The sequence below is a fragment of the Corylus avellana genome, chromosome 4 (genome assembly GCF_965113065.1).
Source record: "Corylus avellana chromosome 4, dhCorAvel1.hap1.2, whole genome shotgun sequence".
In the NCBI taxonomy this organism is placed as follows: Eukaryota; Viridiplantae; Streptophyta; class Magnoliopsida; order Fagales; family Betulaceae; genus Corylus; species Corylus avellana.
In genome coordinates, this window is record NC_142493.1 from 24,513,249 (window position 1) to 24,538,159 (window position 24,911).

Here is a 24,911-nt window from a genome sequence, read left to right on the forward strand (position 1 = left end):
GTAGGTTGAAGAAAAAAAAAAAAAAAGGTTGAAAAAAAATTTCTCCAAACGAATTTAGAAAATTTTTGTGTCCTATGATATATAGATCGGAACAAAAAACATAAAAAATAAAAAGGTCTCTCGGGAGCGCCTTTCTATATACATGCTTAATTTGTGTCATCAAGACTCAAGAGTAACTGAATGCATGGTACCTTTGAAATATGTGCGATTCCCAGGGCATTTGGACCAAGAGGATCGGAATTGGAATTTTTTTTTTTTTTTTTTTTTTTTTCTCTATTCTAAGAGGAATTGGAATTGGACGAACAATTAGACGTTATTGAGTAATATGAACAAAACTTATTCTATAGACAGCCAAATACTTTTCTATTTTTTTTTTTTTTTTTTTTTTTTCAATCTATGTAATGTGTAGAAGGGGATGACATGTTAATTTTCACGCGGTACTTTTTTCCTTACTAAAATTCCTTGGATTACTATTTTGCGTTCCACATGAGTTGATGCGTGGTTCATCATGATATTTTTGAAGTGCAGAACAAAGAGTACATTGTGGGGAGAGATACTTATAGAGTCGGTAAAAAGAATGGATCCTTCACAAGCATCTGTTAATACTAATCAGCCCAAGCAAACAGAGACCATCACTTGCATGGATCGTAATTCCTACAATGCTGCAGCAGAAGGCAAAATCAAGGTCTTCAAAGAAATCACCGATCATCAGTCTCTTGACCTCCTACTAACTCCAAATAAAAACACAATCCTTCATATTTACATCACAGCCCTCAGTGCAGGAGCAGAATCAACAACCAACTTTGCGAAAGAAATTCTTGACATGTGTCCCTCATTGTTACGGCAAGCCAATTCCAAAGGTGAAACTCCATTGCACATTGCGGCAAGGTATGGGCATAGTGACATAGTGGAAGTTCTAATCAAATATTGTGCCCAAACTCTCCATGATCAAGACCTTGAATAGGGGATTGAACCAGTAAAGGAAATGCTTAGGATGACGAACCAAGAGAAAGATACGGCTTTGCACGAGGCTGTACGTTATAATCACCGTAATTTGGTAGATTTGTTGATCAAAGAAGACCCTGATTTTTCATATTCTGCCAATAATGCTGGTGAGACTCCACTTTACATAGCTGCCGAGAGAGACTCTATATGTTTGTTGTTCGAGATTTTAGACAAATGCAAATCACCAATGCATGGGGGCCCCCTTGGTAGGACAGCTTTGCATGCTGCCGTAATACAAGATAATGAAGGTACTATACCTATTTATTTTCTCAATGTTCTCTACTTGCATGGTTAATTTAGTAACTAGTAGCTTCAATTCTTTAAATTTTATCATAATTTAGATAAAAAATTATGTGATAGACCAACAATAATGAATTCATGAGATAGATATATATAAGGATGCTTGATATGTGTGGTATGACAATTCAACAAACTTACAAGTTTCTAACTAACTTATTTTTATAACAAATTTTTTTTTTTTATAAACAATGAGATTAGTAAACTTTATTATGGATTTTCGTGTATGGTTAAGAGATGATAAATGAGAAAAGCAAATGAGGATTTTTTTTTTCCTACTATTCACTCGATTTGATCGGTTCAATCTAAAATATCGTCCTTTCTAATTCTAAGATTGTTGGTGATTTGAGTATAAACCTATATATCCAACAAAAAGTCACTCTAAAAAATGATGAAACAACCTTATTAGCTTCAAATAGAGACCTTTGATGATTGTTGATTGATTGATGAATTAATCAACATGAAAAAAGAAAAAGATATTATATATTTTTCTTTTGTTAAAAGAAGAAATGTCCTCTCTCCACTTAATTACCATATATATTTGCAACGAAAGCCACGTTAGCTATAGACATTCATAATTAATACAATTTATCAATTAAATTAAGGCGCAAGTGATTAATTAAATAGAAACTTGATGTGTTCCTTGTTCTGCTGCTTCTGCATTTGCCTGTTTCAGTTTAACTCATGAAAACAGATATAGTGGAAGGGAGTTGATACAATTTATTTGCATAGACCGATAAACAATGTGGCTATATATATATATGAGATTATTGTTAATTTGAGTTTTATTATTGTTCATTAATAATAAATTACATTGAGATTAAATTATCATCATCATAAAGTAGGACGCCTTTTAATTCAATCTCCTGACAAGTCTTGCTTGTGTCATTTAGAATTTCTTTAAATTTAACATATTTAAATTACTGTAGATATGATCACAATAATTCTAGACAAAATTGAAGGTATAAGTAGAGAAGTCGACAACAATGGTTGGACTCCGCTTCACTTCGCTGCATATATGGGCTACTCATCCTTTGTAGACCTGTTGTTGGATAAAGATATAGAAGTAGCATACATGAAAGACACAAAGGGTAGGACACCTCTTCATATTATAGCCCAAAGTGGTTGTTTTTATCCAATGAGAAGGATTGTATCAAAGTGTCCAGATTGTTGTGAACTGGTTGATAACAGAGGTTGGAATGTACTCCATTTTGCTATCAAAGGAGGTAGCAGCCATTTAGAGGATATCCTTAAACTTATAATAGAAAATCCATCTCTGAGCAACCTCTTGAATGAGAAGAATACCGAAGGGGAAACACCTCTTCATTTCTATTCCAATTCCACTTATTTCCAATCAACAAGCAATTTCCTTAGTCACCCTCGAGTCGACAAGATGGCCTTCAACAAACAACACCTCAACGCGTGGGAGATCGTTTCAACCGTAAAACATCCATTTAAAAAGGTAACACATAATTTCATCTTCCATCTTCCATTTGAATATATATATATATATATATATATATATATATTGCTTTATCTTTCCGTTTTTCGGTTCTTGAGCAATTTTTGAAAATCCTAAAATGTTGTATAATTAACGTTTTAAAACTCTAAAAATTAAATTACGATAACTAATAGTTTCGAGAAATAAATTAAAGTCTAACACATCGATATCATTCAACAACAAAATTCATATTTTGACACACTTTTTTTTTTTTTAATATGAGGTATATAAAAATCCATAATAAATCATTAATAGAAAAATTCACCCTAATAAAAAATCCATATTAAATCCCCTTCTGCAATAAAAAGTATTATAGGTATTCTTTTTCTTACAAGTTATATAAAAATTCCCAGTAATACTGGTATAAAATATAAATATTACACAGGTAATGGAAATCTCGTATGTATTTGGTCCACTACCTCGACGAGTAAGAACTTACGAAGATGGAACCACAAGACATCGTTCGTTGAAAGAGAGGTACATAGACATGCATAACGAAGACCGGAGATCAATGTTATCAATGTTGCAGAAAGCAACCGAAGTCCATTTGGTAGTGGCTACACTCATTGCAACAGTGACCTTTGCTGCATGTATTACCATGCCTGGTGGATTCGTGAGTGGAGAAAGCTCACACCCAGGCTCTGCACTTCTGATGAGAAATGCTGCTTTCAAAGCATTTGTTATTACGGATACCATATCTATGGTATTGTCGAGTTCTGCTGTCTTCATCCACTTATTGATGCCATTTCTTTTCGACAAGGATATTAATGATGAAAAGCATCACATGAAACTTGTCTTTGTGGCCTTCATCCTCATTTTGGGGGCCATGGTGGCAATGGGATTGGCATTTGTCACGGGCACATATGCTGTGTTAGGGCCTTCCTTGGATCTTGCCATTGCCAACTGTATCATTGGCTTAACCTCCTTCGCCATCTTCCTCCTTGTGTTCGGAAAATTTATTGGCTCATCCTTCTCCCAAATATCCTCTTTTTTTGAATTGCAAGATATTGATCAAATAAAATATATGTAAATAATCATTTTAGGGGACTAACAGCCAGGGCGGTGGAAGTTTGTTTAGTTTATTTATTTATTTAATATTCTAGGCAAAACTTTGCATATGTGGCATGATGATAAACCTAGCAAACTCATACTGGACTTACATGAAGAAATGTCAATTTGCATTTATGCTGTTAAAAATTGGACCAAAAAAAAAGGCATTATTAATTTGTCACTTTATCAAAATTTAGATCCTTTCAAAATTACAAACGTGAGCCCTATTTGTCTCAAAATTAAAATTCGTGTACTTCTGAGACAATTTCCTTCAAATTTATGTAACAAGGTGTGTTTCTTTTATAGACAATTGCTTGCTTGTTTGGCTTATTTTCATACTAAACTTTATTTACCTCTATAAATAATGTATATGTCGTATGTCTGAGAATTAAGAGAAATGATCTAGCGTTGTAGCTTAGACGAGAAGTTAGCCGTTCTTCAGGTTTCCTTTAGACTGTGAAGGGAAATTGCTGGTGCTTTGTTGGAGTGAAAAAAGGGGATGGCTGAAGATCTTACGGAAAGGTGGGGGAACCTTTCCCTTACAGATGAGGAAAGTGTAGAGATGTAGATCAAGAATCAATCTTTGGTGGAGGTTGTGAATAGAAGGCAATCATGCCTGACTGGTAAATTGGTGTCGGATAGGATGGCGAGCAAGGAGATAATGCGGGCGAAATTGACAAAAGGGTGGCAACCAACAGAAACATTATCTTTCGAAGTTCTGGGAGATAACCTGTTTTGGATAGAGTTTGACTACTCGTGGGACAAAACACGAGTTTTGGAAGGGAGACCCTGGATTTTTGAAGGGAGTGTATTACGCCGCCGTCTGAAATCAATTTCGTGCAGGTTGTATTTTGGGTGAGGATGATTAATCTGCCCCTTTCATGTATGAACAAGGACGTAGGCTTTCATATTGGCACATCTGTAGGAGCAGTGGAGGAAGTGGATACGGATGAAGAGGGAATAGGTTGGGGAGAATACCTACGGGTCAGAATACAAATCGTTTTGAAGAAACCCCTTTCTCGAGGAAGGATGCTGAAGGTACAAGGAAGGGCAGTTCGGGTTGTGTTTCAGTATGAGCGTCTTCCAAGATACTGTTTTCAATGTGGTTGCATTCAGCATAGGAAAGCATGGTGTTTAATTAGAAGGGGATCACAGACTATGTGAGAGGTTCATCAATTTGGGGCCTAGCTAAAAGCTGATTCCCCGGCAAGACGTAGAGAAAGAAAACGAGGTCGTCACGGTGGCTGGGGGGAGATAGAACGAAGGGAATTTTCATCTTCTGTTGGTGGGTATCACAATAACCCTTCTAGAGGAAAGTGGATGGATGATCGGAATTCAAGTGGGGGGGCCTTTGGCTTTCGTGAACAATTAGGTGAAGATATGCAAAGAACCGGCGCCGGCGCTGTGAAGTTGGGAGGTAGATCCTCTCTTTTTTTCGGGAGGTAGAGACGTCATGGGGGGAAAGAAGGTGGGCAAGAATCAGGGAGAGATGAGCGAGAAGAAGGGAGAGACGGGCGGTTTTCCAGGAGTGGATCAAGCAAAAAATATTTTAGTTTTTGATATAAATAATGAGTTGGCATTGGTAACGTGTTAGTATGATACCTTACCAAAAGGATAACGTAGCATTTTCACACATTACTACTAGGTGATGTGTTGATTTGACATTACTAATTAAGTGATATGTCATTCTAACACGTCACCTAGTAGTAACGTGTCAATTTGACATGTCAAAAAAAATAACACCATATTCGATTTTTTTTTTTTTTTTTTACAAAACTGGCATGTTACCAAAATCTTTAGTGACGTGTCAACTACTGTCACATCACCAAATTGTGACGTGACAAAAAAATGATGAATAGTGTACACGACACTAATGCTTTTGTAGTGTGACTAGCACATAAAACAACAATATGGTAGAATATGCAGTGAAAAATTAGTTACAACTACCTCCAGCCATATTTGCTCAAGCAAATAAAAAATCAGAAAGGTGTTTTCCTAATTTAAACTTACGCCCAATAATGCCTTACCAATGGAAAACATTGGCTCTGCATTTATAAGCTCGGTGATCGAGGGGCTCTCAATTAAAAAAGTTTCTTAATTATTCCTCTCATTAAATTAACACAAGCCAACAAATTATGGAATATCAAGCAGCTCACATGGTGGGAGGTTTTACAAGCAGAGCTATGCGCTCGATACAGTGGGAAGCACCACCGACGGGTTGGATTATGGCAAACTGGGATGCTTCAGTAAATCAACAGAAAGGAAGGTGGGGAATGGGGGTGATCCTACGGGACCATACAGGGAAGATGTTAGCGGCCAAATGCTCGTCTCGGTTGGAAGGAGTAGACCCAACCGCTGCAGAGGCCATAGCAGCTCTGGAAACTATACGTTTTTGTCGCAGACTGAGCCTTGATTGGATACAATTCGTGGGTGATGCAAAAGTCGTGGTGCAGGCGGTGCTAACAGCTGAACCTGACTGGAGCACTAAGGGCCATATTATTGATGCAATTAAGTCAGAAACTGTTTCTTTTTCTCACTGGAAAATGCGAAGTGTGACCAGAGAAGCAAATAACGTAGCTCACGTCTTGGCAAGATGGGCATCCCAACAGTGCATGGAGAATGAGTGGTTCTCTGAACCACCGGATTGTATTAAAGAGATTATTGCTCTTGAGCAAGGTGTATCTGTTATTTGAGCAAATTAATGAAGAAATGCCATATTTCCTTAAAAAAAAAAAGCCAACAAATTATAAAGTCAAGATGTGAACATTTACAAATACTCATAAATCATTTAACTATGGCTACTTTTAGTTCTTTTAATACTTTTCATTCCTCTCATAATCGTGGCTAGTTTCTTCTTCCTTTTAATATGTACTTTTCTTGAATTCATTAATTACTTTCTTTAGGTTTCTTCTTAAAGCAGTTTAAGGTGCAGCATATATTTTAGAAAATTTTTTTTTTTTTTTTTTTTTTTTTCAGAGAAATGATTCACATCAATATATTTTTTATATTATTTTATAAAATATAAATTCAATAAATTAATCATTAGATTTGTGGGCTGCACTTTTGCATTAGTGTAAGGTTCACGTACGTAAGCTTACAAATTTAATAATTATTTGTAAGATGAGATTGAGAATATATATATATATATATTAACGTGAATCAGTTATTTATTTATTTATTGAAACTTAGTTTGTGATGCATCATATTTCTTAGCGAATTCGTCTGCTTCCTAGTTAAATATTGCATTAATATATATATATATATATATATATATATATATATATAATATGCAGTGGGAACACTAACTCACTAACATGCACATGGATGCTACTTCAACCCTAACAGTTTCTTGCGAAGGAATAATAACGTACTTACTAAATATTACTATGTATGCAAACATCGTTATTGATTGATCCAATGGCTAAGCTTGGAGTGGTATGGTACTTATATGTTATTATACTTCGAAATATATTATAAAAGGGTAAAGTCCACTTAATCCCCTCAAATTACCACCCTAGTAGCAATTTATTCTCCAAACTATCAATTATGATAATTTACCCCCGAAACTATCAAAACAATGACAATTTACCGCCCAATGTTAGTAAAATGACAAAATTAACCCTATACAATTTTCAATAAGACAAAAATACTCTTAAAATTTTGAAGAAAAAAAAATTAAATTTTAATATTTTTGTTTTTATTTTAGTAAGGGTAATTTCGTCATTTTAGAAAAATTCGCGGTACATTATCATTGTTTTGATAGTTTGAAAAATAAATTATTGCAATTGATAATTTAGAGAATAAATTATCATTGTGGTTGTAGATGAAATTAAGTGGACTTTACCCATTATAAAATGTTACACAAAAACATATATATTTGAAGAGCGCCAAAACTGCTTGCCGAGAATAAAGAAAGAAATTTTCCGGTTTTCCAAATATATGTAGGCAACACACACGTTCAGATTAATGCAGACCTCTTCTTGACAGCTGACATATAGCAATAAATAATTGCTAGCTCCAACTTCTTGACACCCAAAGTTCATCAACTTGGAAGAGGGACGTGCTATCCGCGTGTTTTCCCATTGCAGTTAAAAAAAGGGAATATGACATATTTAACTTCTAGGATTTAAAATTGAAAACAAAAGAATTAAAAGTGAGGGGAAAAGAGAAGTTTGTAAAACAGAGAACTGTTTGAAGTTTTAACCTTAATCCTTTATTCAAAACATTCACTGTTATGCATACGCCCACAATAGGGAAAAAAATGATAAGAAAACAACTGTGCCTATAGAGTTAGAAGAGAATGAAGATATTCTATAAATTTAATTATCATTTAAAACATATAAAAGTAACTTGTAATTTATTTATTCATGCCTAGCTACTACTAATTTATTCAATTGTCTTCTACGACTCTTTATATTTATTTGTAAACGCATGTTAATGATATATATTTGAAGCTGGTTATCTAAAGTAACGATAAGTTGAACTGCTAAAAAATTATTAGGATAAAATGGAGCAAGCCCAATTAATTTCTCCTTGTTATATTCATTACTAAATATAAAATTTTACATAGACGATTTTAATACTTGAAAGTTAATAATATATTTAAAAAATAAATCAACATAAAATTTGATTATATATCTAAAAAATTTGGAGAAAGAGAAAAAATATTTGTAATAAAGCGGCACTCATTAGTTGAGATTGTGCAAAAGTACAAAATTTAGAGAAAAAAATATTTTTTATATAATAATGTAGGAGTAATTAAGAGGGCACAGCACAGACGAGTTCTGCAGTACTATAACTGGCCAATATAGTCTTCTTCTTCCTTTCTCTATCGTCTTCTACCTTTCTTTCTTCTTCCTATTTCAGTTCTATTCTGAAATCTAATATAAACTGTACAGTAAGTTTCTTAGATTGATGGGGTGAGATAATTTTTTACGAACATAATCCTAATGATGATCCCGAAATCCAAAGGAAAGTATTAACAATGGAAATCAAGGTTGGGTGAGACTTTTGGCAGAAAAAGACGGAAAGTTGATATAATTTTGGCCTGCAAAAAGTTGAAACATGAAATTTCTTCTAGGCTATTCTCTCTTCCCCCATAAAACGAATCAGCACGTGGTTTTAGTTTATGAATTAATTATGGTCTTTCTTTATATATTAATCATGGTCTTAATTGTTTGCAAAAAGAAATCATATTCTTCATTACTTTAAAACGAATCAGCACGTGGTCTTAGTTTATGAATTAATTATGGTCTTTCTTTATATATTAATCATGGCCTTAATTGTTTGCAAAAAGAAATCATATTCTTCATTACTTTAAAACGAATCAGCACGTGGTCTTTGTTTATGAATTAATTATGGTCTTTCTTTATATATTAATCATGGTCTTAATTGTTTGCAAAAAGAAATCATGGTCTTCATTACTTTATAAATTAATTGTGGTCTTTGTTTATGTATTAATTATGGTCCTTGTCCCTTCAAAAAAAAAAAAATTATGGTCCTTGTTTTAGAGACACCAAGAAAATGATCTTTGCTTATATATTATTCATGGTCTTAGTTTATAAATTAATTATGGTCTTTATTTATATATTAATTATTGTCCTTGTTTTAGAGCAAAAAAACAAATTATGATCTTTTTTTATAAGTTAACTATGGTCTGGATCTTTGTTTATATATTAATTATTATTATTATTATTATTATTTTGACATGTCCACACAAGGGAAGGGGGAGGGAGAATTCAAACTAGTGACCTCTGCATCATTAGGCGTGATCCACAGCTGATTGAGCTACCCCTTAGGGACGTTTATATATTAATTATGGTCCTTGTTTTAGAGCAAAAAAAAAAAAAAAAAATCTGATCTTTGTTTATAAATTAACTATGGTCTTTGTTTATATATTAATTATGGTCCTTGTTTTGGAGAAAAAAAAATTATGGTCTTTTTTTATAAATTAACTATGGTCTTTGTTTATATATTAATTATGGTCTTTTAATATGTACTTTTCTTGAATTCATTAATTACCTTCTTAATTAGGTTTCTTCTTAAAGCAGTTTAAGGTGCGGCATATATTTTAGATTTTTTTTTTTTTTAGAAACATGATTTAAGTCAATATTTTTTTCATATCATTTTATAAATTCAATAGATAAACTATTAGATTTGTGAGGTCCACCATTGAATTTGTATGGGATCCACATAAACTTACAAATCTAATGATTAATTTGTAGGATGAGATTGAAAAAATTAAAAAAAAAATAAAAAAAAATTAAGACTGAATTATTATTATTATTATTATTATTATTATTATTAAAACTAAGTTTGTGATGCATCCTATTTCTTAGGGAATTTGTCTGCTTCCTAATTAAATATTGCATTAAAAAAACTACAAAATATAATAATAATGCAGTGGGAACACTGACTCACTGCCTAACACACTTCAACACTAGCAGTTTCTTGCAAAGGAATAATGACGTACTTAAAATGTATGCAAACATCATTATTGATTGATCCAATGGCTAAACTTGTAGTGGTATGGTACTTATATGTTGCAGCAGTCATGCTATTATACTTCCAAATATATTATAAAATGTTACTACAAAAACATATATTTTTACTTAAAGATATATAAAAAGTGGAAATACAAGTTAAACAGTAATTTTTTTTTTTACACTTTAAATTTATTATTTTACCCTTATTCTTTATTTATTATGATTTAGTTAGATAAGGTTTTTTTGTTTTTTTGACAATTCTTTAAATTGTGAAACAACTAATTTACCCTTCTTAAATCTAATGAATTTAAAAAGTTGTCTGGATATTTTTGTCTTTTATATTTAAATTACCATTTTGCCCTTTGACTATGTAAAGAGTCAAACTTTTTTAGAGATATTTTTTGGTCTTTTATGAAGGAAGCTTCAAAAGGAATGGGCGATAAAAAGTAGGAATGCAACCCAAACAGTGATTTAGTTAGATAAGGTTATTTTTGTCTTTTGACATTTCTTTAGATTGCGAAACTATTAATTTGCTCTTCCTAAATCTAATGAATTTAAAAAGTTGTGTGGATGTTTTTGTCTTTTATCTTAATTTTAAGGCTATAATAAAAGCACCGGCTCCACAGGAACAGTAAAAATTTTGTTTGAGAGTAAAATGACTATTTTGACCTTCTTGAATAAAAAGAACTTGACAAGTTGTTCCTAACCTTTTGGTTACCAAGCCTTCTGCTACGTCAAATGGTTTCCAAAAAATGATTTTCCACATTTTATGGTATTTACTTCGACGTAAAATAGTGGTCAACGGAAATTTTTCTTTTGACCGAAAATTCTTCTTTAATTTTCGGAAAATGGTTTACGGTTTTGAAAACTGTAAACCATTTTTCGACTTTGAGCATCTCATTCTCAAATCGACAGACATTGCCAAGACCCTCCCAGAACCTCATCGGGACTTGCACGGGACCCGCTCGGGACTTGACCGAGACTCGCTTAGGACCTGCTCGGGGCCCTGCCAGGACCTACCCGGGACCCAATCGGACTTGAACGGGACCCACCCAGACCTGCCAAATACCCTCCCGGATTTGCCCAAGACCTGCTTGGGACTTGACCGGGACCTAATTGGGACCGGACCGGCCCTCCCTAGGACCTGACCAAGACCCGCCCAGGACTTGACCTGGACCCGCCCAGGACTTGACCTGGACTCGCCCAAGACTTGCCCGGGGCCGAACCGGGACCCAGCCGAGACCTGCCCAGGACTCGCACTGGACTTGCCAGGGACCCACCCAGGACTTGACCGGGACTCGCCCAGGACATGCCCAGGACTCGCTTGGGACTTGACCGAGACCTCACCGGGACCTGCCTAGGAGTCGCCCGAGACTTGACCGAGACTCACTCGGGACTTGACAAGGACCAGATAAGGTCCCGCTTGGGACTTGCTTGGGACCCGCTCAGGACCCCGTCGAGACCCGCTCAGGACCTGATCGAGACTCGCCTGGGACTTGACAAGGACCAGATTGGGACCCACCCAGGGCTTGCTCGGGACCCCGCTCGGGACCCACTCAGAACTTGACTAGGACTAGCTTGTGACTTGCTCGGGACCCGCCCGACACTTGACCAGGACATAACCGATGCCCGCCCGGGTCCTCGCTGGGTCCCGCCTAGGACTTGACCGAGACTTGACTAAACATGCCGGGACCCCGCCGAGACCCACCCAAGACTTGACCAAGACCTTGTCGAGACCTACCTGGGACTCGACTGCAACCCCGCCTTGACTTAACTGGGACCCGACCGGCACTTGATTGAGACCCGGGCAAGTCCCTTTGGAAAATATTTTGAGGACTCGGGCAAGCCCCGTACGGGTCCGGGCGAGGTCCTGGGAGGGTCCGGGCAAGTTCCGGTCAAGTCCTAGGCAGGTCTTGGCGAGGTCCCAGGCAAGTTCCGGTCAAGTCCTAGGCGGGTCCTGGCGAGGTCCCGGGCAGGTCTCAGGCAAGTTCCGGGCAGGTCCGGTTAGGTCCCGGGCAAGTCTTGAGTGGGTCTCGGCCGGCAGGTTTAGTCAAGTCCCGAGCAGGTCTCGGTCAAGTCCTGGGCAAGTCCCGGCTAAGTCCCGGCAGCGTCCCGGGCAAGTCCCGGTGAGGTCCCGATCAAGTCCTAGGCGAGTCCCAATGGGTCCCGAGCAGGAGGTCATGGATAAGTCTTGGGTGGGTTCTGGTCAAGTCCCGAACAAGTCCCGGACGAGTCTCGGGTAGGTCTCAGCGGGGTCTCGAGCAGGTCCCAATAGGGACATTATTAGAAGGAAAAAAAAAAAAAAAATTATTTTCCGTGCACGCGGTAAACGCCGAAAAATATTTAGTTAGAAAATATTTTCAAGGAAGTCATTTCCTTGAAAATATTTTCTAACATAAACTATTTCAGAGCCTTAGTTTTTCTTTCTTCGAATATAATGGAATGGTAGGTGACTTTCTAATGCTGCAAACAACCTCCCTTTCTTTGGAGTCCTGCTTCATGTCAATCTCTTCTACCTCATGTTTGGATGTACAAACAAAACTATTTAGTTTTAGCCTACTTCCGTGACGTTTGGTTCATAGAATTTAAACAAACAAAACTATTTAGGTTGGATGAGACTTTTGGCAGAAAAGACAGAAAGTTGATATAATTTTGGCCTGCAAAATGTTGAAACATGAAATTTCTTCTAGGCTATTCTCTCTTCCCCCATAAAACGAATCAGCACGTGGTCTTAGTTTATGAATTAATTATGGTCTTTCTTTATATATTAATCATGGTCTTAATTGTTTGCAAAAAGAAATCATATTCTTCATTACTTTAAAGCGAATCAGCACGCGGTCTTAGTTTATGAATTAATTATGGTCTTTCTTTATATATTAATCATGTTCTTAATTGTTTGCAAAAAGAAATCATGGTCTTCATTACTTTATAAATTAATTGTGGTCTATTTTTTTTTTTTTTTTTTTTCTCTCTAGGGTCTCTCTGAGCTAGAGGAGAAGGAGAATTGCACATGTGGTTTGTGCGTATTTGATTAACAAATCTTGTGAACGGAACGTGGAGCGGGATCATGGCGGACGAACTAGCAGCAATCTGGGGGAAGATATCCCTCTCGGAGGAGGAAACGATAGGAGTGGATTTTCATGAGGAAGCCTTTGAGGACCTTGTTCAGAAAGGTCAATCGTGCTTAGTAGGAAAACTCCTATCAGACCATGTCGTAAGTAAGGAGATTATTCGATCAAAACTGATACGGGGGTGGAAACCAAGGGGGACAATGGCTTTCAAAGTTATGGGTGAAAACCTTTTTCTCTTGAAGTTTGAGAAGAGCGAAGACAAAAAGCGTGTGTTGGAAGGTAGGCCATGGATTTTTGAGGGAACTCTGTTTTCGGTAGAAGATTTTAATGGCAGTACTCACCCAACTGACATGGACTTCTCACGAGCGGCCTTCTGGATACGAATGTATAAGCTCCCGCTGGCGTGTATGAGCAAAGAAATGGGCCAGAGACTAGGGGCCTCCGTGGGAGAGGTGGAAGATGTGGACGTGACTGAAGATGGAGAAGGTTGGGGTGAGTATCTCAGGGTGAAGATCAAAGTCAGTACCTCGAAACCTCTTGCAAGGGGACGTATGCTGCGGATGAAGGAGAAGGAGATCTGGATTCCTTTTCAGTATGAGAAAGTACCAAAATACTGCTTCCGATGTGGCTTGATCTGCCATGGTAAGGAGGGGTGTGAACGAAAGGAGGAAAGAAGGAAACAGGGGGAAAACTCCATCTTTGAATACGGTCCGTGGCTACGTGCCACCTCTCCTCGACGGGGGGTGGAGCGGGAACGGGGAAGAAAGGGAGGAGAGCTCTACCCAAAGGAGGAATGGGATAGGAAGGAGGCTGGACGGAACTGGCGGGGATCCAGGTGGGAGGCGTTCAACGGAGATGGTGACCAGAGCTATCCTGGCGAAGCCTGCCTGCAGGAAGATCAGCCAGGGAAGGAATTTCCAGATTTCGTGCAGCTGTCCCCACAATCACGGGAATCTGTCCAGCTGGGAAAGGAAAGCTGGGAGGGTGGCGGAAATGGTGCTGGAGGTCAAACTGGGAGAGTGGGAGGAGCGGGAAAGGGGAAACATGTTTTGGGAAAGAAAATTGATGGGGATCATGGGGAATATCTCCAACGGTTGGGAGAAATTAAAGGGGTACATTATAACCCTGATAGGGAGATTTCTTTCCGTAAAAAAAACACTTTCCTTGATTCTGAGGGAGACGTTATTTTTGGAAGCCATAAACACACGCCAGCTGCGGGGCATGCGAACCAAAAAAAGGGATCCCATAAGGCTCCACGTGGACAGACTAGAACTGGGCTGCAGAAGGAAGTGGGCCAAATAATGGGTTCACCTGGTCCAAGAGTAGCTGACCTTGCCGCTCTTTTGGCCCAACACATACCTTCGGTGTCTGAGGGACCTCCAGCGAAGAAAAGGCAGCGGGATACCACAGCAGAGCAGGTGAAACCTGTAAACTTGATTTTAGTCGATTCTCACTTGAGTGAATCGGACGGGAAATGGAAGACAGGGAGAGGAGAAGAAAGTTCTCCCAAACCAGGTTCAGAGGAGATGGCGGTGGCTGTTGAACAGCCCCGCCGCTCATTATGAGTATCATAAGTTGGAACTGCCGGAGGCTTGGGAACCCCCGGACAGTTCGGGACCTTTGCCGTATGGTAAAGGAGAAGCGACCCAAACTGGTTTTCTTGATGGAAACCAAGCTTTCGACACAACGCATGGAGCAAATTAAAATAAAAGCTGGCTTTGACAGTTTGTTTGTGGTAGATAATGTCGGACGCAGTGGGGGTTTGGCCCTAATGTGGAAAATGGAAATAGGAGTGGAAATTCAAAACTATAGCAGACGACATATAAACGCTATAGTAAAACTGGCTGAGAATGGTTTGGAATGGAGGTTTACCGGGTTCTATGGCCATCCCGAGGTGGGAAAGAGGCAAGAGGCGTGGAGTCTTCTCCGTCATCTTTCTTCTTTTTCTCCGGAGGCTTGGCTATGCGTCGGCGACTTTAATGAAATCTATGAGGATACCGAAAAATTTGGTGTGACCCCCAAGCCCAGATGGCAAATGGAAGCCTTTCGAGAATCATTAAACTTTTGTCAACTGCATGATTTGGGATTTTCTGGTGCAAAATACACCTAGTGCAATATGCAACAGGGAGAGAACTTGGTGATGGAAAGATTAGACAGAGCGATGGCTAACAATGGCTGGAGGGATGAATTTCCTGTCAGGGAAGTGGAGATTCTGGCCAATCGCAGTTCAGACCATACTCCTTTGCTGATAAAATTCAGCAAACCTATTGGAAGACAGTGGAGAAAAAAGAAGAAATTCTGCTTTGAAGCTAAATGGAACCTGGATAAGGAGTGCAGAAAATTAATTTCCAAGGTGTGGAAAGCCAAGTCACCAGAAACAATGACGTGGAGAGCAGTTCGGCAAAAGTTAGCGGACAGCAAGGTGGAATTGGTGAAATGGGCAGCAGCGAATAAACCTCTCATCGAGGGGCTCATTGAGACCAAAACGCTTGAAATCCAACATTTACAGCAGGTAGAGAGTGGGCTGGACACGGTGAGAATGGGCCAACTCCAGAGGGAAGTAAATGCATTAATTGAACAACAAGATGCACATCTTCGGCAGAGAGCAAAGGTGGTGTGGCTGAATTCTGGAGACCGGAACTCTAAGTATTTTCATGCCTGCATAAACCAGCGAAGGCGAGCAAATGCAATTTTTTCAGTCCAGGATGCGGAAGGGTCTGTACATTCCACCTCAGAAGGCGTTGAGCAGGCTTTTATCGGGTACTTTAAGGAGATTTTCCTGACCTCTAGGCCAAGAGGTATTGAGGAATGCTTAAATACCCTCCCAAGGAAAGTTACATCAGCTATGAACGACGGCTTACTTAGTGAGTTCACCAAAGAAGAAATAGCGGCAGCTCTTCAACAAATGGCACAATTCAAATCCCCGGGCCCAGATGGTTTTCCAGTGTCATTTTATCAAAATAATTGGGAGGTGGTGGGGAATGAGGTATGTAAGGCTGCCTTAACTTTTTTTAGGACTGGAAACTTGGATGCAGAAATTAATCGTACGTACATTGCTTTGATACCCAAAGTCAAGATCCCTTCTCGGGTATCTGAGTTTAGGCCTATTAGCCTCTGTAATGTTCTTTACAAAATTTTAGCTAAAGTGCTTGCTAATAGGTTGAAATCCATCTTGCCCTTGATCATCTCTAGTAACCAAAGTGCATTTATACCCGGGAGATTGATCTCGGACAATATTTTGATTGCATATGAAACCTTACACTCCATGCAGTCGCGAATGTGGGGGAAGGAGGGTTATATGGCTGTTAAGCTTGACATGAGCAAAGCCTACGACCGTGTAGAATGGGATTTCCTGAAAGCAGTGATGGTAAGAATGGGTTTCGCTCATAGATGGATTGAGTTAATTATGGCCTGTATTACCACGGTCACATACTCAATCATCGTTAATGGGCAACCGGTGGGGTGTATTAGGCCATCTAGGGGATTAAGACAAGGGGACCCCCTTTCCCCTTATCTTTTTCTTCTTTGTGCGGAAGTGTTAAGCTCACAATTACAGCAAGTGGAAAGAATAGGTCGCTTAAGAGGTGTCCCCACCTCTCGAAAGGGGCCTAGGCTGACTCATTTATTTTTTGCTGACGATTGTTTGCTCTTTTGTAAGGCTAATGTGGGCGATTGGCAATTTATGTCCGGGTTGCTCGCAATGTATGAACAGGCATCAGGGCAAAGGCTCAATAAAGAGAAGACTTCGGTTTTCTTCAGCAGAAATACTAGTCTAAGCTCTCGAGATGAAATGTTGCAATTGATAGGCGTCCCAGCAGCCAAACGTTATGACCAATATTTGGGGTTGCCTGCCTTAGTGGGGAAGTCCCGGATTCGGGAATTTCAACACATCACTGAGAGGGTTAGGAAAAGGGTGAATGACTGGAAAAATAAGTTTCTATCGCAGGCGGGAAAGAAGATTCTGCTGAAAGCTGTGATTCAGGCCATTCCAACATATTGTATGAGCATCTTTTTACTCCCAAAAGAATTATGTCGGGACATAAATTCCATTATGCAGAAATTCTGGTGGGGCCATAAGGAGAACGACCGGAAAATCCACTGGATGAGTTGGTAAAAGATGAGTTTGGCGAAATCAAGTGGTGGAATGGGATTCAGAGATCTCCGCTCCTTTAATAAAGCCCTTCTAGCCAAACAGTGTTGGAGATTGGTGCAGCAGCCGACGACTCTATTGGGGCGAATATTTCAAGCCAAATACTTCCCTTCGACAGATTTTTTGAAGGCAAAAATTGGCACTAGACCATCTTTTGCCTGGCGGAGCTTACTTGCAGCCCGTGAGATTATTCATGAAGGAATGTTATGGCGAGTGGGCGATGGCAAATTGATCTCGATATGGGGAGATAAATGGGTCCCTCGGCCTACTACTTATGAGGTGCAATCCCCTCCTTGCAACCAGGTCCAACGGGATGCAAAGGTGTGTGATATCATCAACCCAAGTACGGGAGAATGGAAGATTTCACTAATAAAAGATGTGTTTCAGGAGGAAGAAGCTATGATCATATGCAACATTCCCACTAGTAAATATGGGCAGCCTGATAAGATGATTTGGAGAGGGACAGCCACAGGTGAGTTTTCTGTTCGCAGTGCATACCACCTGGAGAGGGAAAGACAGGAACGGAAACATGGGGAAGGCTCTACGCGATCAGGGTTTTCACCCTGGTGGAAAGATTTGTGGGGTCTAGACATACCAAATGCAGCAAAGATTTTTCTCTGGAGGGCATGTCAGAATATCCTTCCCACCAAGGTTAATCTTCGCAGGAGGGGCATTCTTAAGGAAGATAGTTGTCCTCTTTGCAACAGAGCTGCTGAAACAGAGCTTCACGCGTTATGGGAATGTCCAGCTGCAGTTGATGTGTGGAGTGCATGTGATAGAAGTATTCAGAAAAGCCATGGAGAGTTCCATTCGTTCCTGGAGGTAGCACTTAATCTGAGGGATCGCTGTCAGCGGCAGGTTTTCAACAAAGTAGTCTTAGTTGCAAAGAAGATACGGGCACGCAGAAATGTTGTAGTGCATGGGGGTGCTTTCATCCACCCGAATAGCCTGGTCAGTGAAGTGGAAATAGTCATGCAGAGTATCAAGACAGGCAGAGAAGAGAGGGTGAATGGGAGTGCCCAGAACACGGTGAAGGGGTCGGTGCCATGGGAATGTCCTCCTTTTGGGCGATTTAAGGTGAATTGGGATGTAGCCATAGACAAAAACCTCCAACGTATGGGAATTGGGATTATCATCCGGGACCACTATGGGCATGTTTGTGCAGCTAAGTGTAAACGGATTGATGGGATCCAAGAACCAACGGTGGGGGAAGCAATGGCCGCATTGGCAGCAGTGGAGTTCAGCCAGGAGAGAAATGATCCGGATATAATTCTTGAAGGAGACTCCCTACTGGTGGTTCAAGCTTTAAAAGCCACTGAATGCAGTCTAAGATCCTTCGGGCATATTATTGACGACATACGGAAGCTTCTGGGCACGCGAAGGAGTTGGATGGTGCGACATGTGCGACGATCTGCAAATCAAGCTGCGCATGGGCTCGCAAGGGTGGGACTCCAGAGTGGCGAAGAGCATATATGGGTAGATGAGATCCCATCGGCCATTTTTTCTATTGTGACTTTAGAGTACCACGCTCATACTGTTTAGAACTTAATGGGTTCTAGATTCGTTGTTTCATCTTTATGAAAGGAATGCAAATTACGATTTTTCAAAAAAATTAATTGTGGTCTTTGTTTATATATTAATTATGGTCCTTGTCCCTTCAAAAAAAAAAAAAAAATTATGGTGCTTGTTTTAGAGCCAACCAAGAAAATGATCTTTGCTTATATATTATTCATGGTCTTAGTTTATAAATTAATTATGGCCTTTATTTATATATTAATTATGGTCCTTGTTTTAGAGCAAAAAAACAAATTATGATCTTTTTTTATAAGTTAACTATGGTCTGGATCTTTGTTTATATATTAATTATTATTATTATAATTATTTTGATATGTCCACACAAGGGAAGGGAGAGGGAGAATTCAAACTAATGACCTCTGCATCATTAGGCATGATCCACAGCTAATTGAACTACCCTTTAGGGACGTTTATATATTCATTATGGCCCTTGTTTTAGAGCAAAAAAAAAAAAAAAAAAAAAAAATCTGATCTTTGTTTATAAATTAACTATGGTCTTTGTTTATATATTAATTATGGTCCTTGTTTTAGAGAAAAAAAAAATTATGGTCTTTTTCTATAAATTAACTATGGTCTTTGTTTATATATTAATTATGGTCTTTTAATATGTACTTTTCTTGAATTCATTAATTACCTTCTTAATTAGGTTTCTTCTTAAAGCAGTTTAAGGTGTGGCATATATTTTAGAATTTTTTTTTTTTTAGAAAAATGATTCACGTCAATATTTTTTGCATATCATTTTATAAATTTAATAAATCAATCATTAGATTTGTGAGGTCCACCATTGGATTTGGATGGAGTCCACATAAGCCTACAAATCTATGATTTATTTGTAAGATGAGAATGAAAAAATATGAAGAAAAAAAATTATGACTAAATTATTATTATTATTATTTTATTAAAGGGTTAAATAACTCAAAACCCCTTAGGGTTTAGCCACTTTATTTTTTTCCCCCTGGGGTTTCACTTTTATCACAGGACCCCCCTGGGGTTTTGATAAAGACCAATTTAGTCCATCCGTTAGTTGACCGTTAAGACTGACACGTGGACCAATCAGATGTTGACACGTGGCACTTATTTTATTTTTTTTTATTTTTTTTTTAAATTAACAAAAAAAATGTATATTTAAAAAAAAAAAAAAAAAAAAAAAAGAAAAAAAAGAAAAAGAAAAGGAAAAACCTGGGGGTGGCCGAGCCACCCCCTTGGCCATTTGGGGGTGGCTCGGCCACCCCCTTGGGCTCCAAGGGGGTGGCCGAAGCCACCCCTTTACCCACTGGGGGTGGCTCAGCCACCCCCATGGAGGCCTGGGGGTGGCCGAAACCATCCCCATGGAGCCTTGGGGGTGGTTTCGGCCACCCCCAGTGGGTAAAGGGGGTGGCTTCGGCCACCCCCTTGGGCTCCAAGGGGGTGGCCGAGCCACCCCCTGGTGCCCAGGGGGTGGCTCGACCACCCCCATCCGGCCAGATGGGGGTGGCCAGGCCACCCCCATGGCCAAAGGGGGTGGCCGAGCCACCCCCAAATGGCCAAGGGGGTGGCCGCCACCCCCAACGTTTTCCGTTTCTTTTTTTTTTTTTTTAAATACATTTTTTTTTTAATTTTAAAAAATATATATATATTTTTTTAATTTTTTTAAAAAAAATTTTAAAAAATTAATATATGTGCCACGTGTCGACGTCTGATTGATCCACGTGTCAGTCCTAACGGTCAACTAACGGATGGACTAATTTAGTCACTTATCAAAACCACAGGGACCTCCTGTGATAAAAATGAAACCCCAAGGGAAAAAAAATAAAGTTGAAAAACCCTAGGGGGGTTTGGAGTATTTAACCCTTTATTAAAACTAAGTTTGTGATGCATCCTATTTCTTAGGGAATTTGTCTGCTTCCTAATTAAATATTGCATTAAAAAAACTACAGAATATAATAATAATGCAGTGGTAGGGCTGTAAACGAGCCAAGCTTGGGCGAGCCTAGGCTGCTCCAGCTCGACTCGTCTTACTTATTCATGAGCTGGGGCCTAGCTTGGGCTCGTGACAGGTTTAGAAAATTGTGTTTGACTCAACTCACCAAGAAGACTTTCTTGTCCAAGACCGAGCTTGAGCTCAGTTCATAGGCGAGCCGAGCCCCTTATCGGGTACTCTGCTTGCCCGCCCGTTACAGCTTGTAGAAGGAAATCAAGGAATGTTCTACACAAAACTCACCAAGAAAATCATAAAGCACAAAAATAAACACTACATAAAAAAAAAAATCAATTTTTTTATGAATCTTTACCCACCGCCACTTCTCCTCTTTCTCTTTCTTTCACTGTGGGCGTGAAAAAAAAAAAATATATATATATATATATATATATAAAAGAAAGACATAAAGAAAAAGAAAAGAAAGAGGAGACATAAAAGAGGAAAGAAATAGAAAAATATAGAAGTGGGTGGCCTGGTGGGACACGTGGGGAAAAGGATGGAGAAAGGGAGTTGACTAAGTAGTTGCGTGAATTTAGGAGAAAGAGAGAAAAAATAGGGAAAATAAATAAAGAAAGGGAAAATCTCCTATGCGGTAGGGCTGCAAAAGTTGTCTTTTGCAGTAACCAATGGAATAGGTACACATAAGATAGTTGCACATAATAGAATAGCATAAAAACATTGGATTGTTTTCTCTCTCCCACTTTCTCTCCTTCCCTCTTTTCTTCTCTTGTTCATTCATCTTAACCGAAAATATTTTTTGAAAAAAATATAATTTAGCCCCCAAACTATCAGTCATTTTTATTTTAATCCCCTAATATTCAAAAAGTGATAAAGTAGCCCCCAAAACTACTAATAGTTGCAATTTGACCACTCCGTTAGCCATTTCTGTCAAATTAGATAGAAAATTCAAAACTACGCCATTTTTGCGATGTTAAATTACTAAAATGCCCTTTTGAAAAAAAAAAATCAATTTAAAAAATACCCTCAAAACGACGTCATTTTGAGGAAAGAAATAAAGAAAAAAAAAATCCGACGGTTTAGGGGTGGCTCGCCTGCCACACCCACAGGTCTAGGGGTGGCCGCCGAGCCACCCCCACAGGCCTGGGCCATAGGGGTGGCCGGCGAGCCATCCCCAGGCCATGAGAGTGACTGGGCGGCCACCACATGGCCTATGGGGTGGCTGGACTATGGGGTGCCTACCCAGCCACCCCAACAAGCTTGGCGGTGGCCGCCCAACCAACCCCATGGCCTGGGGGTGGCTCGCCGACCACCCCATAGGCCTGGTGGTGGCCGGCGAACCACCCTTAAACCACCGAATTTCCTTTCTTTTTTTTTTTATTTTTCTTTTTTCTTTCTCTTTCCTCAAAACGACGTCGTTTTGGAGGGCATTTTTTAAATTAATATTTTTTTTTTCTAAAATGGCATTTTAGTAACTTAACCTTATCAAAACGACGTGATTTTGAATTTTTCATCCTATTTGACGGTAATGACTAACGGAGTGGCCAAATTGCAACTGTTTGGTAGTTTGAGGGGCTACTTTATCACTTTTTGAACATTAAGGAGCTAAAATGGAAATGACAGGTAGTTTGGGGGGCTAAATTATATTTTTCCCATATTTTTTCCTCTTCTTCTCTTTCTCTCCCACTTTCTCTTCCTCTCGATTCTTCTTCTCTGGTTCATTCATCTTCACCAAAAATATTTTTTCCTCTCTCTCCCACCATTCACCCACCACATCCAATGAGTAACAAAATCTGTTAGATTTCTTTTGGCAGAACTTCCTGGAATTCGAACAGAGAATTTCCATCACAGAGAAATCACCCTGAAATTCTAACAAAACCCAAAATCAATGAATTTGCAGGAACTAGTTTATTGAATTTATTAGATGTTTGGGTGATTGGGTTCAATGAATTTGTGGTGATTGGGTTCAATGAATTTATTAGATGTTCCATGGGAAGGTTTTCTCAAACCAAAAATGGAGAGCAACCCAAAGGTGAAAATGGAGAGAGAGTCATTTGAAAATGGGTTTTCCGGTTGCGTTCCAGCCGTCGGTGAGGGAAGAGGAAAGACCGAAAGAGGAAAGAGAGAAAAAGAGAAAGTGGAAGAGAAAACAAAGAGGAAGAAATATGAAGAAAAAAGGCAAAGACTCACGTGGGATGAATAAGAAATCCCGTGTTTTTGATCCTATTCCATAAGTTGTGCTTCCCTTATGTGTCAAATTTGTACTGGGTGCTGCAAAAGGCTGAGTTTACAAACCAACCGCATAGTAGGAACACTCATAAAGAAAAAGGTAAGTGGAAGACAGCACATTATATGAATTGATATGATATATATATACTGTTTAAATAATTATTTAATTATATTTTGTAATTAAATAACACTGGCGTGCATGATTGTTCATACACACCAGTATTATATATATATATCACTAGTTGATATAATTACATGCATTGTTAATTTGTTATTGTCAATTTTAAATTTCTAATACTAATCATTTCATTTGGGATTATTCTAACCACATTGTCATTGTATATGATATGAATTATATGAATCGATATGATTATATTAATATATGATTAAGTATCATGATTTTCATTTAATCATATGATTAATAATTCAAATTGATCATTTAAGATATTCAGTGGTTAGGTCATTAATTATTTGATCATTTAAGATACTCAATGGTTAGGTCATTTAAGATATAACCATCTGATTAACTTTTATCATTCAATTATATATTACATAGATACTTATAATCATAGATATAATTATATATTGTATACAAATTAATTATTGTTACTTAATAAATAATAAGTAATATACTATATAAGTTACTTTTATTAAAATATATATATATATATATATATATATATATATATATATATATATATATATATATACGAGCCGCGCTAATAAGCAAATCGAGCCCTTATACGAGTATGTTCGTGAGCTTTAAACGAGCGAGTCGGGTTTTATAGGGGTATGTATCATTTAATAATCGAGTTTAGTTTCGTATTCATGAGTGGCTCATTTAATAATTGAGTCGCACACGGACCGAGCTATATCGGGCAGAGTCCGAGGGAGTTCATGGGTAGCTTTGTTCGTTTACAGCCCTATGCAGTGAGAACACTAACTCACTTCCTAACACACTTCAACCCTAACAGTTTCTTGCAAAGGAATAATGACGTACTTAAAATGTATGCAAACATCATTATTGATTGATCCAATGGCTAAGCTTGTAGTGGTATGGTACTTATATGTTGCAGCCGTCATGCTATCACACTTCCAAATATATTATAAAATGTTACTACAAAAACATATATATTTGATGGGCGACAAAACCGCTCGTCAAGAATAAAGAAAGCAACTTAAAAAAAGAGAGAAAAAAAAAAAAAAAAAAAGAATAAGGAAAGCAATAAATTTTCCGGTTTTCCATATTCATGTAGACAACACACACGAATAGATTAATGCAAGTTGATTCCAGCTGTAAGCTACTTCTCTGTTCTTTATTACCTAAACTATCACACGAATAGATTAATGCAAGTTGATTCCAGCTGTAAGCTACTTCTCTTTGTTCTTCATTACCTAAACTATCACGCCTAACCTTCAAAGTTAAAAGCATTTGCCTATATATATATATTTGGGAACAACCCTCACTCTACACTCGTAACCATCTCACCCACTCCTTTTTTGCTTTCTCTTCTGCTTGTTTTTCTCATTTTCCCTTCATATTCGTCTCCCCATTACACTCTTCTCTCTCTATCTCTCACATAATCACTCAATCCGGACATATATATCGACCTCAAGTGACTTTCGCGACGGA

At 38.4% G+C, this 24,911-nt stretch overlaps 1 protein-coding gene and 1 pseudogene across 1 annotated transcript; both read left to right on the forward strand.

The window, feature by feature from the left end:
• Positions 1–577: 577 nt before the first annotated feature.
• Positions 578–3,833, forward strand: LOC132178266 (protein ACCELERATED CELL DEATH 6-like; annotated as a pseudogene).
• Positions 3,834–6,009: 2,176 nt separating this feature from the next.
• LOC148586487 (uncharacterized) lies at positions 6,010–6,546 on the forward strand. Its single transcript, XM_088515664.1, has one exon. The coding sequence runs from the start codon at positions 6,010–6,012 to the stop codon at positions 6,544–6,546; it is 537 nt and encodes a 178-aa protein (XP_088371790.1).
• The last annotated feature ends 18,365 nt before the right edge of the window (positions 6,547–24,911 follow it).

Coding starts and splice junctions, on each gene's coding strand:
- LOC148586487 (XM_088515664.1), top strand. CDS start 6,010: ATGGTGGGAGGTTTTACAAGCAGAGCTATGCGCTCGATACAGTGGGAA.